Here is a 15841-nt window from a genome sequence, read left to right as displayed (position 1 = left end):
ATGAAAGTCCAAAAATATACAAAATCTGCAGATGCCAGACAGTATTTGCTATAGTTGATGAAGCACCGTGACTGGTAATATGACTGGACTCGTAAGTGCCAAACATACCCCTAATAAATACAATCCTAGTGATTTGTAAGTTTTACACAGATTTCTATAGACAATAGGCTACACTTATGCAGATGAAGTGCTTTACATTATTTGCAAATAAACTCTAAATAAAGACAGTTCAATACTATTTAATTGGCACATTGACCATTACATTAGACATTTATGATACAACACATTCATAAAAGAGGGAACATACTTCATTTCTTTCTGAATAGTTCTTGTACTTTGATGTGTCTTTAAAGAATGTACCAGACTACATCATTTCTACATCAGTAGACAGAACAACATACTGAGTCATTAAATTGTCACCTGACAAAATTAGCTATTCAAGGCCAGAGAAAAAAAAAAAAGAGACCATAATGAACACAAAAGCTCTGCTCCAAAATATAAATATCTTATTTCAATAAACAGCATTTCTGCAGGTTGGGTCTTTTGACTACATTATCCTTGTTAACAAAATCTCAAAGGCATAAAGCAAGACCAAGGCTTTAGCCAAATGTGGAGTTCTCAAGAGTTACTTAATAGAAAGTACCACAAGGCATTCCAATATTTCTGCTATTATCTGTACATATTTTACAAAAACAAGTTGCTGGTAATTGTGTTTGTTAATATAAGGGACACTGGGAAAGTCTCTCTTACTCCTGACCACAATTCACAGCCAAATAGAGCAGAGGACGAATCAAAAGTAAAAGCTTTTAATACAGTGCCACCTTGTGGTCATACTGTTTTTGGAAGTGCCCCGTTTGTCATTGCTGGTTTTTACTTCATATTGTGCATCTCACTATTCACAACTGTAAATACAGTATCCCTGCATTGAAATGTCAGAATTGGCAACATTAACTGTGCATTAACTTTGTGATTACCTCAAAATAATACAAATGTGTAAATAAATTGTTTCAAGACCACAGGAACTAAAAGCACACTGAGCATATACATACATTCCATCTTCTGTTAGTTTGACATTTAAAAAAAAAAAAAAAGTAATTTTATGTACAATGTTTCATGTCAGTATCTGCCAAAGCAATCTGTAGCCCTTATTGCTAATTAAGTATCATCACTATTTCAATGTTACATAATTCTAGCAGCCAGCTGCAACATTTACAGTTGTAAGTTATTCTGTAGTGATTTCACCTTCACATTACTCTCAAACTACAATAGAACTATAATACAGCAGCCACAGCTCCTCCTAGATTTATACAAAACACCAAACAGTGGCCATTTTTCAAAATACATCTTATTGGCAGTGAAAATAAATCACATTGAAAGGCTTTCCAAACATATTAAATGTTATCTATAATAGAGTAGTAATTGCAAACGTGATATGTTATGTATAGAGTATTTGTTTGTATTCCACAGCCATATTTAATGTTTGCCACTATCATATTGGCACAGGGAGTGGTTTCACAGTTGATCAAGGCAAAAGTAATAAGTAAAAAAAAAATATTACATAAAAATAAAAGATTTCACATGCGATTTTATGTGAACTTGTAATTTTGTTGGGTCTGTCTTTTTTAAGTAAGGCATCACTGTGACATTGCTGTTAAAGTAAAGAACATTTTGGCAGATAATAATTGGATCTCTTCCATACATTCATACACAGACTCAGTCATGACTCATGACCTTAGTGCAATAATATAAAACAAACCGAAAGACCAGAAGTTATGACAGTAAAAGAAAGGCTGGTTAAATTTATATTGATCCTCTGCAGTAGTCCAAACGTAGATCACAGCATATCAGAGTCTGCCATTAGGCCTCTCTGACAGCTCCAGGACCGAGGCTTCAGTAACTCAAGGAATGAAGGCTGGAATTAGAAAAAAAATATATGAAGCTAAATTTGTGTCTATGCTCAAGGTTAGCAAAGCAAAAACTAACATTCAGCTGTATCTAAATAATCAGCATATCAGTGTTTAGAGGGCAACACAAAGCAATGCTGCAGGTGTTACCTCCTTCAGGGGGCAGTAGCACTGGGCATACCACTCCTGGGAGTACAGACAGATAATGACTCCCTGACCCAGGAAGAGGGATGTCCACATGATTATGTTCCAGATGGGTCCTTTCCTTTGGTCATGCAGAATGAAATTGAACATCACTGTGAGAGGGAGAAAAATGGAAGACAAGGGTGGAAACATAATGAAAAAATAAATGCAGAGAGACATAACTAGACCATGTTATTGTGCGGGTCATACCACAGAAATAATAATAATAATAATAATAATAATAATAATAATAATAATAATAATAATAATAATAATAATAATAATAATAATAATAATAATAATAGATTCAGCTGAATTTTCAAGCAAGTTTGGGTGACTGATATACAATAAAAACAGAGTGGAGTGAGAATAGGGAGGAACTCAGAAGGAGTTTATCTTACTTCCAAAGCACATAAAGAGGCAGAAGAGCACGGGATAGAAGAAACCAAAGCAGATTGCAAGAATGTACTCATGGACCACTGCAGACACTGTAAACACAAACAGCATGGCTACTGGTCTGAAACGCCTCTGAGACATCTGGAAGACAACAGTGGAGAGAACAGACGTCAATTTGATCCAAGCATTTTACAATAGAAATGGCTTTTCACACTGATTTTATAATTCCCTCTAATTACAAAATAGTCAATAAAATGCCTTATAAACCTGACCTAAGACAGAATGCAGCTACTGTTCTTTTAAAAAAATAAAAATCGTACCAATAGCAAATCACTCACCAACAGGAGATCTCGGTACACATAGTAGTACAGCCAGTCATGGACCACTACGTTCCAAGTGCGATAGTAATTAGCAAAAGAGGTTGAGTTCCACCAATCCTGTAATGTGTAATCAAAATGAAATTAGTCAAATATAAAGCACATTACAACAGAGGAACTTAATTCAAATTTTGCTGTGGCTGGCAGTGACAGAAGAAGTACCTTGTAAAACATCCTGTCAGCAAAGCGGAGCATCTCAGCAAAAGCATTTAGCCAACAGTGAAGGAAGGCAAAGAATCCCAGGAAGAGGATCAACACTCCTGCAAATGAAAACAATTTTTTTTACTACTGCATCCCTTGAGACCGAGTGAGACTAAGGGATGTATAGAAGAGTATTTGTTGATAAGGGTCCACAAGCTATTTCTTATTTTATTTATTTCAGGTTTATTTATCAGGGACAATGCACACTAATAATACATAGAACTAAAATGTGCCAGAATTAGCCTGGAGGCTATTTTACATCCGCTGTCCCTGGACTGGTGGTAAGTCACTCTAAAATGAGATAAAACGATTAAGCTATCAATAATACATATAGATGTGGCCCTATACAATTAAAGTTGATTATACTAATGCTAAAAGACAACATAAAAACAAGAAGCTAGTGGCTGACCTTACCTGGCAAGATGGAGTTAAAGATGCAGAGGACCATGGCCCTCAGGTCAAACAGCTGCAGACTGATGCTGCGGAACTGAGGGATGCACAGCCGCACAAACACGTAATAGGCATAAAACAGACAGCCTAGTACCTGTGGGGTGGGGATGGATGAGATTGTCAGAAAAATGGGCTATTATCTTTCGCAAATTTAAATAAGCTCAGCCTTAAAATATGAAAGACGTTGGTACCTGAAGTAACTTTGTGGCCACATAGCCCCATCTGATCACTGGGTTCCTGTATAAAGTGAGAAACAAGGCTTTACCGAACTACTATATGGGGAAAAAACCCAAACAAGGAGGTGGTCTGTTTAGATAGATAGATAGATAGATAGATTTTTATTGATCCCAAAAAAATGGGAAATAACTGTGTTGCAGCAGCAAAACTTCACACAGCTCACATACAGAGTATACATTAAATAATAGGAAACAATATACATAAAATAATTGAATACTACACAAGCAATATTTAAAATCTATACAATTTGTAAATAAAATGTACAACTGTTTCAATAAGTTGGGGAGTAAAAATGTACAACTGTTTCCATAGTAATGATAGGATGTAGATAAACCTATTATGCAAGGTGCATTCAGTGCAGTTTTGATGTATATGAGTCTTATCGCACACTCAGTGATGAAGTATACCTGGGGTACTTGTCTCTGTAGATGAGTGTTGGTGCAAACAGAAAGTAGATATACTGAGAGACCTGAGGGACCACTGGGCGGGGACCTATAGATGATAAGGAGAGACTGCTTATCAGGACATAAGGAACAGGAAAAACCAGTAGCTAATGAGAAAGGTAGTAACTGTATGAATTGGCAAATAGGAACTGCACATGGATACAAAGGAGAAAAAGGAAAGAAGCGACGTACTGGTCTTTTCTTTAGCCCAGGTTAGGACTCTTGGTACATTCTCCCTGACAAAGGAGTGGGCTTTCATAATTAGACGCACCTGGAATAAGACCAATATAAAAACAGACACAGCAGCTATTACAACTTTGTCCATGGAGTCAATTCAAGAAGAGAAGGTGAGCTTAAATTTATTTTAAAAAGACATTTGAAAGTGATAAGGCAAGAAATAAGGCTGAATACAACATATTAACTGTGGATGTGATCCACACTGGTCATCTACCTGTTCCAGGATGATGATGAAACAGGATGCAGGTGGAAAACTGTTGGTCACCACCACATATGTAGGCAGGAATCCCACACCCAGAGCTTGGTAGAGCAGGAATGCAGAGCCAAACAGCAAACTGCACAACCTAGGGTGACTCCAAGACCCAGACTGGGTCTGTGACCACAAATGGAACAGGGTGTAGGGAACCAGCAACACAGACAGGAACATGCAGATCCATGTGCACACCACCAGAGGGAACTGTCCAAATGCATAGACCAGCAGGTCAAAGTGCAGCACCAGTCTGAGGCAAAGGAGATGAAGTAGAGAGGAGAATCTTGAAGCCTCAGCACATGACAGATTATCTAAAGAATCCATTAGTTCAACAAAAGCTTAATAAAACCATAAGGCATTATACATAGCAGTATTCTACATTACCTGCCTTCATCAATGATATCTACCACCAGTGTACTGAGGATAAAGAGAATGAGCAGGGCAATAAACATGTGGTAGATAGTCCTGATGTGGTTCACCTCAAACAGCTCACTGCAGAAAAACAGACAACAAGCGATTAGAGTCTGTACAGCTACACTGATGTTGACAATCTTTAAGTAGCAGCAATCTCCACTGCACTGTAATAAACAAAGGTGGCAATACAATTTTTACATTTTCTTTCAGATCAATGTGTCATCTTACTCTAAGAGGGACCTGCGGCTGACAAACAGCTTGCCCTGGCCATGAGGAGGACGGAAAGACCTAAAAAAAAAAAAAAAAAAAAAAACAAGAATAAGAATGACGTCAGTGGCCAGCAAATCTGTTTTTGTTGCAGAAAAAGTGTGTATGATGAGTGAAAAAGGGAAAAGTTTGTCCATATGTGCTAAAACAGTAAACATCTGGTTTAAGTGCAACTTAAAACTAACATTGCTTTGATAGGCTAGTAGAAGTTAAAAGACAGCACCCAAGTTTACTTCTCTCCTTGTCTGACAGCAGAGGCGAGAAGACAGCAGGGACAGGTGCAGACTCCAGGCTGGCCGACTCCTCGATGAGACTGTCCATGAAGTCATTAACCTGACTGTCAAACTGATGCATCAGGTCACTCTTCAGGTACTGAGCAATAGAGCAAAAGACACAGGAAGAGTTACCAGTCGTAGCCGACAAATACTTGAACAATTGTGGAATATTTTGGTGTTAAAAAGGTTAGAAGATTCAAAGTACAGTTACATCGCTTTTAATTTTTAACGCTCAAGAGACATGGTTTGAAAAATATATTTTCTAAAGTGTCCTCGAGCAACCCACTGAAACACTTACTCATCAGCAGTTGCTCTGGATACATTAGCTAAATAGGTCAAATGTGAAAGTAGAAATGTTGAGCACATTTCCTCAAGATGGAATTTTATCCAGCCATTTAGGAAGAAAAACTTAAAAATGGTTATGATAAATTTGATTTCAATGTATTGATTCATTTTCATAAACTGCCATTCTGCTCTTACTTCTAGTCGTCACAACACCTGCTGGTTCACAGCTAATCCATATTTTCTACTGTCAGAACAATCTTCAAGAGAGAACAAATTGGATTTAATGATATTGATAGAATTGAGAGAGGCTCAAATCAAGTCTATACCCAAAATGAGAGACTACTATTGACAGAAATAAACCATACAAACAAAACAAAAATGTACTGTACTTTTGACTGTGGTGGTGTGTCAATCTAAGCTTAATAATTGATTAAATGCAGGATGATGAAATAAACATATCAATTGGAGGACACCCAAGATCACTTGTTCTAAGTGACCATTCCAACAAGCAGGTTAGAGCCTTTTCTTAACTCAAATTACTGACTTACTAACCTCTGCTTTCCTTTTCAGTTGTAGCTTTTTGCTGATCACATGTTCCACTTCAATTTTTCCTGAAGTGGAAAGAGAACACACAAGTCTGAGCATATGATAAGATAAAACCTTGTCAACATGCTGCTTTGTAGTCCTCCAATAGCATTATAAAGATAAGTGCTCTGGACACACTCAAATTAACAACAGAGCCAACAGAGTTGCCAGGTTACCTTTCTTCAACAGAACTTCAAGCTGGTAAATGTAAATCATATTATTCATATAGTATCAGTTCATGTTGAATATTTCGATAAATGTCTAATCTGTGGGGCATTTGAGGAGATTTCTTAAGTGATTGAAATATTTGACAGGGTGCTTATAGTTGAGTATTATAGATTTGAGTCATTGTGTTGTAAAAATGTAGTCTGTGAAATAGCAGTCAAATGACATCGGTCTTTAGATCCAATGTAGCTAAATCCAAAAGGAGACACACCTATGACATCTATGACTGCTTAAGTTACTATAGGTTATTAGACTTGACAGTCTGATGAACAAGTTCAAACAGTTATTGAGGTAAATCACGCACAGGGACAAGCAGCAGCAGTCGCTCCACCCATCTGTCAAACAGTATAGCAAAGAAAAAAACCAGACAACTTGACATTGTAGCAAAGACAGACAATAAATTACATCACAACTTTTTTCACCTTCCAAAACGTTTTTGTTGTTGGGGAGTGGTCAGTATTTTTGTCAGACTGTTTTACGGTCATCATTTCTCATGATCAGGTCATTGACCATCACTGGTGATTTATTATCCTGGTTAACCACACCAACTGTTCCATAGGTCACATCACATTGCTTAAGACGAAATACATCCTCACATGGCATGGCTTAAGTGACTAAGACATCCAGGGAAATTTACTGAAATAAAAAAGGGGAAGGTAGGGGTTGAATCAACATGCACATTGCATCAAAACGTTCACTGTAAAAAGAGTTTAATGTCCTCTGTCTTGGCCCTGCTGATGACGGAGTTGAGATGTTTTTACCATTGCTGGAAACGTGGTTGCCTCCATTGCCTTGCTGGTGTTGCTGTTGATTACGCTCCTCATCCAAAGAGTTATCCAAGTCAGGGAAGGTGGGCAGTTTAGGAATGGCTTGGCAGCGAGACCGGAGGCCACTGTCATCCCCGCTCTCCATCCTAAAGACACAGGTAACTTCAATTTAAAAAACAAAATCAGTGGCAGCATTACCAAAGACATATGTGTCTTGAGGACACGTAAAGCATTTCATGGCACTATCACATGGATATGAATGCAAAGGATTTTGACGGACAAACAATGCAAACCCAGTTGACAGTCAAATCACTCTCGCATGACGCGGACACGCAGCAGACAGAAGGCTGCAATTTAGTTAGCTCTCATCAGCTGATACTAGAGTCAGTATGACAGGCGGCCAGTGAGCTAACTACACAGCTTTGAACATAATAGCCACCTGGTTTAATGTTAACACAAGCGTTTTTAACGTTAAAGCATCTGCCTGGTGACACTCAAAGTCTGCTAGGACTGAGGTCTAGTCAAATGAGCCCACTTGTTGGTGTCTATCGTTAGCTGCGGAAACATGTTGACAGAAACGAAAAAAAAGGACATACAAAATGCTGTCTGCTGACTTCCTGGATACCTACTCGCTTCAAACCGCCGGGCGCTCTCTAGTTAGGTAGACCTCCGACGTTGTCGAGTTCAGCCCTATTTTATACAGTCTATGGTTCAAACTCCTTCAATCACAACCATCTGGGCTGCTGCTCACCTTCCTCATTGTATTGACAAAGGAGATGTTGAGCAGGGCAGCCGACGCTGATTGGTCGAAAGTCTCTCCTCCTTTTGACGTCACCAGCGCCCACAATATTGACCATCGCTGTCATTAGGCAATAACTCATCATCAGTATGCTTATGAGTAATTAAAACACTTGCCATATGTAACCATATTAAATAATAAAAAAGAACATTTTACTATAATCGGCTTTAAGAATTAAGTATAATACGAATTATAACCCAAACCAAACCAGACACTGACTGAACAGTTAAATGTTTTTTAGGCAGGACTATATGTCACGACCTTGTAACAATTAACGAATATATAAAAACACAAATGTCTCCATATGCACAGCATCAAATAGATAACAAGGTTCATATACTCTCACTTAATGTGCAATGTGTAGCTACAGGATTCCCACTGTTTGCTGGACTATGACTTGTGGTCATTGATGAAACACCAATTTATTTATTTTATTGGTTTATTTGACATGGACGTATGCTTATTGATCAATAGAAACAAATACTTGTATTCAGGAAATTAGTTCAGGAATAGGCCTCATGCAGACACACTTTTAGCTGAAATAACTACAATAACTACAATTTAATTAAGGGACCCTGTTTAAGACAGGACCGACCTCATCATATCAGTGAATATTGTTTAATTAACTATAACATATTCCCATATTCCCTCCAAAAGTTGCAAATAATCCAATTACCACCCATTTGGGTCTGTGGTTTTGGGGCAATTGTTTGCTTTGCCGTGCCTTGTTTATACCTTCCTGTCAGAGGTGTATACAATGCAGTACTTCCCAAAATTTGCATAACATTTATATAACTAATGGTAAAGAGTAAAATTTAACTTTTTGTTAAGTTTTACTCTTTGATATTTTCTTTGTAGAAAATATTAGCAGCTTAGCAAAACTGTTGCAACTTTAGCGTGTCACAAACTGAAGGCCACATGTGATCAAGATGAGCAACACAAGAAAACATAAACGTACATTGTAAGTAAGGCATGGTGGTTTCTAAATCATAAATTAAACTGGTCTTATGACTTGAGTGTGGCAAATACAATTAACTGCAAAGACCCTGGGATGTATTTATGAAAATGATGAACAACTACAGCACCAAATATAATGGCAATCTTTCCGGCAGAGGGCACATACAAACACAGATTTGTTTTCAGACGGTGTTGTGCATGATCAAAGGGGGAAAAAAAGATCTTGAGTGAATGTATGAAGGAGGAGGGGTATGGGGTCTCAACATGCATATCAAACTTGGACGATTCTGATATCAGCTGCCCTGCTGCAGGCCTTTTCTGACACAACAATTCTACAAACAAGAGTAGAAAGTCACAATAGGGCTCAAATAAATGGGACAGTACTAGTAGCTGTCTTAGATGGACAGATGCTTTTCATTTCCTATTGTATATGTAACAAAACTCATCCTCTACGCACATGAATAAAGCAAACATAATGCTTATAAATGTTATACATTCTGGTTAATTGTGTTTTCTATCATGACATGGGATAGTAAGAGGCAGCATGTTCTGTGTCATCAGTGGTAAACTTGAACTTGATTGGTGTAAGATCTCAACCTACACATAAATAAAAAATAGTTACAGCTTAATGATCACAGAGGTAAGAGCAAAAATCTACGCTATAACCTAAATTCTAACTAATACCTATTTTAAGTTGAGCATCTACTGTATGGTGCAGGCAGGTTCAGTAAAACTACAACAGATGCGCATGGCTAGATTTTATTCCACATGTTCAAAGTCATACTTTTATTTTGATAGTGCTGTACATCCTCCCCCTGTGAGGATGATGAGACACCATATACATTGAGTTGTGATATAAACACTTACTTCTGAGTCAATTTCATTAAAACAAATAAAATTAGGTGCTACATAAACATTAGATACCAATGTATATACTGCTTCATATAATACATTCTAACAATTCATTCAGCTTGTGATAATTCAATAAATATACACAAAACAGCACTGAGCAAATTAATCCTAACAAAATATCTAGACACAGTATATCCCTGCTTTTTATATAAAAGAGATATTTACAGTTCATTATATCACACACGCACACACACGCACACACACACACACACACACACACACACACACACACACACACACACACACACACACACACACACAGCATAGGTCACAAAAGCAGAGGGGTCCCAAAACAACAGTGATTTCCGGGACAAGGGGAGATAGCGACCTCATATCTACACCCAGATCTCTGACAGGAAGTAACTCCATATCGCCTCGATGCAGCTCCGTGCTCCCCCGAACCATTACAACCACCTCTGCCTGCAAAATGATCAGACAGAAGAGACACAAAGAGAATGTGTAGCCAATAGCACAGTGGGAAAGTATTTCTTTTGTAATCTACAAACAATATGTAAAACCTCCTCAATTAACTCAATTATCTCTGTTCCCATATCTACATTACATTTTTACAGTTATGGAAAGCTGCAAAAATTGTGTTTTTGACAACAACTAAAAAATTTATTCTTACCTCACAGCCTTTCCTGTACACTGTGGTTAGGTGTGAAAGGATTTCTTTGCCAGAGTCTCCCAGGAAGTGAATAATCCTGTTGGCTGAATGGGTTGTTCCAGCAGTACTGGAGTAGTTTGCTGTACACCTGACAGTCATGTTCTGGAAAGATGTGTGGCTGTGTAACCGCAGAAACCTCAGCTGGACAACATCCACACCAGCATACTCAAACTGTCAGAGACAGAAATCATTCATTATATGTCTGAGGGAATTGCTTACTGATGTTAGATGTACTAAATGTTCCTCAATCAATTCCACAAATGTGTTACCTTGTTTTCACCGTGCTGCTGACTAAACCACTGGACAGACGTTTTTGATTTCTTCTTTACTGGTTCCCAACGTAATTTAATCTAAAGGATAGAACATTACCAACATTTTTAGAGCCATTCTTGGTACCATCTTATTTGTGTATTTACATTAATCCAAAAAGTCTGGATAGTAATACCCTTCTTTCCTAGCATCTACTTTTTTTTTTATTAATGGGCCCACACTGCCTTGTGTAAAACAGCTTTATGAATGTTGATTCCTTCACTTGAAATCTGCTTAACAAGCTATCAGCATTGCAAACATTGGTCCTATTAGGACATTTTAAATTATTACTGTGGAACGTGAGAAAACATTTTTGCACACCTCTTTGGTCGGGCAGGTGCGTAGGATATGATCAAAGGTAACAGATCAAAAATTGTTGAGAGAAAATCCCGCACACTGACCATTACGCAAGCAATAATTTATTTAGAAAAATACAACGTTTCGGTCCCAGACCTTCATCAGGTAAATTCACACATTCACCTCAACCATAACCTAAAATAGTTTGGTTGACTAATCAGGACCAATCGAGTCCAGCCGTTGAATGACGTCATCCATTCACAAAAGTGGCACTCCTATCACGGACGGAAAAGCGCAATGATGAGATGTCATGCTTATAATCATTGAAGTGTACCGCAACCGGGTAATCAATGATTATAAGCATGACATCTCATCATTGCGCTTTTGTGGTATTGAACAAGTCAGTCTTCCAAAAAGAGGGGGCAATCTTGACTTGCTACTAAAAAGACGCGAGGCATATTGGATATTCACTTTGCAGACGCTATCGCCAAAAGGCCTTAATGATGAATTCAAACTCAACATTATGTTGGGCTAATTTGATATTGATATATATGTTCTTTTTAAATCCTTTTTTCTTACTAGTTCTTTTTTCCTATTAGTTTATTCTCCGTAAACTTCCTATTGTACATGAGAATATGGACTGTTACAATGTAGTCTAATTAGTGTGATGATTCATTTTTGAATGGACTATGTTCCCCTTGATTAAGTGTAGAAAAATATTGGGCTATGACAATGCACTAATTATCCATTGTTTTCAAATGTATTGAATGGTACTTTTTTCTGCCTTCAAAGTCCGTGATGGGAGTGCCACTTTTGTGAATGGATGACGTCATTCAACGGCTGGACTCGATTGGTCCTGATTAGTCAACCAAACTATTTTAGGTTATGGTTGAGGTGAATGTGTGAATTTACCTGATGAAGGTCTGGGACCGAAACGTTGTATTTTTCTAAATAAATTATTGCTTGCGTAATGGTCAGTGTGCGGGATTTTCTCTAAACAAATTATTACTGTGGGAAATTTGAAGCAATCCTATCTAAACAGCAATGTTCTAGGACAGGGGTCTTTAACGTTTCTTAGGCCAAAGACACCTTAGCTGAAAGAGAGATGGAGCAGGGACGCCCACCACATATTGTTTTAAATTTGAGTTGCATATTAAACTGGGCCTACAAATTGTGTAGGGTGGCCTAAAGCCTTCACACATACCATTTGATGGTTCATACAATACTAAGCTATTAAAATAATAATTATTGACATATTCATATATTCATTAGTATATGTTTTAATGTTAAACATACATGTAGCACAGTGAATCCTTTAGCTTAACTGTATCTGGTTACCTTTGGTCATCACTGTTGTATACATTTAAAAAAAATATCACCAAAAGGCCGATTTATCTTTGCTAATAATATGTTGGACCCATAATATGTATATTTCTTTAGACATATTACCTTTGAAACTTTTTTTAAATGATTGAACAATAACTTTGGGGCCCTCTTGCAGTAACTCTGGACCTAAGGGTCCTGGACCCCCTGTTGAAGATCTCTATTCTAGGGTATGTTACATAATTATATTGTAATGTAAAACCATGGGATCATATCATGTTGTTGTTGCAGTTGAAAACAAGAAAGTGAGCACATTTCTCACACTGCACTTAGCCTGCTAATGTTGGGTGAAAATGAGTGTACCTGAGACTGCAAAGGGTCAATGCAGGTTGTTCCTCCTGCTGTGAAGTTACAGAATACCTTCACAGCATCATAGGGACAGCCTTGGTTGGGGTCCATGTAAAAGTAACCTGAAAAATAACTGACATGATTGCCTGATCACTCATACTAATATACAGTGTATTGTCAAAAACAGATTTACATATGGGCCTATTCAGACCCTCACCATCATTCAGATGTGGGTGTAAGAGTCCCAGCTCGTAGCAGGTGGTGGCAGGATCGTCTTTAGTTCCCTGCGGCCAGCTGAAGGATTCCTCAGCCTCATCTACTTCAGACCATCTCCTGGACACTGGCCTGGGCCACTACATAAGAAAACCATTATTCAGATATTTAACCAGACAGTCAATCAGTCAGCCAACTATCGATCCTTGAACATAATTTACCACTAACCAAGAAAACTGAGTAAATTAAGTGTATTCGAGAAGAAAGCTTGTACCAACTTTTTGTTGTCCTTCCCTTAGCTTCAGGAGGCTGGGTGTTTGTCTTGATCTTGGCACATTTTTCAGTTTTGATCTTGTACTGGGTCTTGTTTTTGGCCTTAGCTCATTTCCTTGACCTGGTTTTGGCTCAGGGCCTGATCCCTGCCTTTGTGTATGCCTGCGCTTGCCTGGTGCACCTGGTTTTCCCTGTGAAGAGCATGGTACAATCCTCTTGGCAGTTAAGCAGTATTCACTTCCATCAAGCTTCAAATGCATCTTAAAACATTACAGAATGTTACAGTTAACATTGTTGATCAGGTCAAGCAAAATGTCTTACTGGATGTCCATGCTTGCCCTTCACTCCCTTTGGTCCTCTCCTGCCTTGGACACCTTTCATTCCCTGTACAGGCCCAAACATAGTCAGGCTCTGTCTTTATGCAATTAATGCATAAAGACCAATCTCCCTATTTGCAATCGAGGTAATGATGGAGCCAACTAAAAGTAATGCAAGGCTGAAATCATTTCAAGTTGGCTACATCAGCTGTCCACCAAAATGCTTTCTTAACAAACATAAATTGAAAACTGTGATTTCATGATGCTGATTTTTCAGATGAAACATAAATAAAAAAGCACTATGACCAGATCAGGTCCAGCAGGAAGACCCACAAACCTGCAAAGCCATAAACAAAAATCAAAACAAAAACAGTCTCTCACCTTCTTTCCAAGCTGACCCTGTAACAAAAGCAGTACAGAAATAACTTAGTAAAATGTTTCAGTAAACCTTTTTTGTATAGCTGAATAACAAAGCAACGTACGGTGAGTCCAAGAAAGCCTTTTCGCCCCCTTGGCCCAGGAGGACCAGTATCCCCCTGTGAAAGTCAGTCAGTTGATTAATAACTTGCTTCCAGTTACAAACAAAAAACAAAAGTAAAACACAACTCACCTGCTTTCCCTTATGACCTCTTTGGCCTTTCAGGCCCTGCAAACCAGGATTCCCCTAAGACAAAAGTTAGAATTGTGGTCGACCAACTAAAATTATGCCTTTAAAATTTTTCAAATAAATTTTAACCAACCTTTAGCCCAGGTGGTCCGATTGGTCCTGGTGTTCCCATGTCACCAAGGAGACCCTGCAGGTGAAACATAAACACTTTTTATCTGATTTCTCCACGTTTGTCAATGCTGTAAATTCCTGAAGCTATGCAACTGAACCCTCAATAATATTTGGAATAAGTCTTTTATAGTCTATTTAACTGATAGTGTCCACATCAGCAGATGATGGGCAGAATGTATACGGTACAGAGACATGATAGGAGAAAGCATGGATTAAAGCATTATGAGAAACAGAAGCCCTGTCTCATCCAGGTAAAGATAGGTGTTGCACTGTGTGTCTGACCTTTACCTTTGGACCATTAATTGCAGACTCGCCCTTCTCTCCTCTCAGTCCTGGAATACCCTGTATCAAGACCAGCGATGATACAGATGTTTACCGAACGGTATTACGTTAAATCTATTGGTGATATTATTATTATTATGCTGCTGAACAAGCTTGCATACCTTTGGCCCCATTGGTCCAGGTGGTCCTTTTCCTTTTGGTCCAGCTTTACCCTGAGAGAAACATGTTAAATACCACATATATGTGAATTACATAAATGGAAAGTATATACATATGTCTATAGTGAACACACTGTACATATACTGTAGTTATGAGTATTATCTTAAATTTAAAATGACATGATATTGTACCTTGAACCCTTGTGCTCCAGTGTTCCCACTGATCCCAGGGGATCCAGGGTTTCCCTACAACATTACATGTTTTAAATGTATCTAATGTCACAAAGTGCATCTGTAGGCCAAACTAGAACAGATATTTATGAATAAGAGTATACTCCCATGGTTCTATGGTGCAGGGTTGTTTGTTTTGGAGCTTACCATTTTGCCAGGCCTGCCAGGTGTTCCAGGAGCTCCTCTGAAACCAATATCACCCTTTGGGATGAGCAGGGGAGGGACTGGATTTAGTAAAAAGGTTGAACAACAGACTAAATTGCAGTATGTTAAATTTTGACGTACCGGATCTCCTTCATTACCCTCAACCCCTAGTAACCCATCCAAACCGCTTAGGCCCTGAGAACAAGATCACAATAATAACATAATAACATTTTATTTACATAGCACTTTTCAAGCATTGCTATCCAGATTAAAAGATTTACAGAATATTAGTTTTCAGTCTGGTTGGTGGAATAGCCCCAAAAAATCCATCATAGGG

At 38.2% G+C, this 15841-nt stretch overlaps 2 protein-coding genes across 5 annotated transcripts; both read right to left on the bottom strand.

Moving 5' to 3' along the window:
- Nucleotides 1–223: 223 nt before the first annotated feature.
- soat1 (sterol O-acyltransferase 1) lies at nt 224–8282 on the bottom strand. Of its 3 annotated transcripts, none has more exons than XR_005640308.1 (16): nt 8126–8282; nt 7491–7642; nt 6472–6530; nt 5583–5731; nt 5321–5380; nt 5063–5170; nt 4643–4928; nt 4384–4462; nt 4156–4240; nt 3703–3748; nt 3476–3605; nt 3023–3120; nt 2822–2920; nt 2489–2624; nt 2055–2169; nt 224–1912 (listed from the first exon to the last, which is right to left on the bottom strand). XR_005640308.1 is itself a non-coding variant. In XM_039812090.1 (16 exons), the coding sequence occupies exons 2-16, from the start codon at nt 7639–7641 to the stop codon at nt 1835–1837; spliced, it is 1710 nt and encodes a 569-aa protein (XP_039668024.1). In that variant the 5' UTR covers nt 7642; nt 8093–8282; the 3' UTR covers nt 224–1834. The 3 variants fall into 3 exon arrangements, 2 of the variants coding, with proteins under 2 accessions (XP_039668024.1, XP_039668023.1); XM_039812090.1 differs by having other exon boundaries at nt 2055–2200; nt 8093–8282; XM_039812089.1 differs by having other exon boundaries at nt 2055–2200.
- A 1721-nt stretch (nt 8283–10003) lies between these two features.
- Nucleotides 10004–15728, bottom strand: LOC120565764 (collagen alpha-2(XI) chain). 2 transcript variants are annotated; one of them, XM_039811777.1, is made up of 16 exons: nt 15646–15728; nt 15508–15561; nt 15322–15375; nt 15133–15183; nt 14978–15031; nt 14652–14705; nt 14522–14575; nt 14394–14447; nt 14293–14310; nt 13916–13978; nt 13600–13785; nt 13326–13461; nt 13124–13230; nt 11101–11181; nt 10793–11002; nt 10004–10584 (listed from the first exon to the last, which is right to left on the bottom strand). In XM_039811777.1, the coding sequence occupies exons 2-16, from the start codon at nt 15508–15510 to the stop codon at nt 10336–10338; spliced, it is 1374 nt and encodes a 457-aa protein (XP_039667711.1). In that variant the 5' UTR covers nt 15511–15561; nt 15646–15728; the 3' UTR covers nt 10004–10335. The 2 variants fall into 2 exon arrangements, 1 of the variants encoding a protein (XP_039667711.1); XR_005640282.1 differs by lacking the exons at nt 10004–10584; nt 10793–11002; nt 11101–11181 and having other exon boundaries at nt 13136–13230; nt 13596–13785.
- Between the last annotated feature and the right edge of the window lie 113 nt (nt 15729–15841).

This window comes from Perca fluviatilis, chromosome 9 (assembly GCF_010015445.1).
Source record: "Perca fluviatilis chromosome 9, GENO_Pfluv_1.0, whole genome shotgun sequence".
In the NCBI taxonomy this organism is placed as follows: Eukaryota; Metazoa; Chordata; class Actinopteri; order Perciformes; family Percidae; genus Perca; species Perca fluviatilis.
The sequence above is the reverse complement of the archived record's forward strand: the minus strand, read 5'-3'. Positions and strand labels throughout refer to the sequence as shown.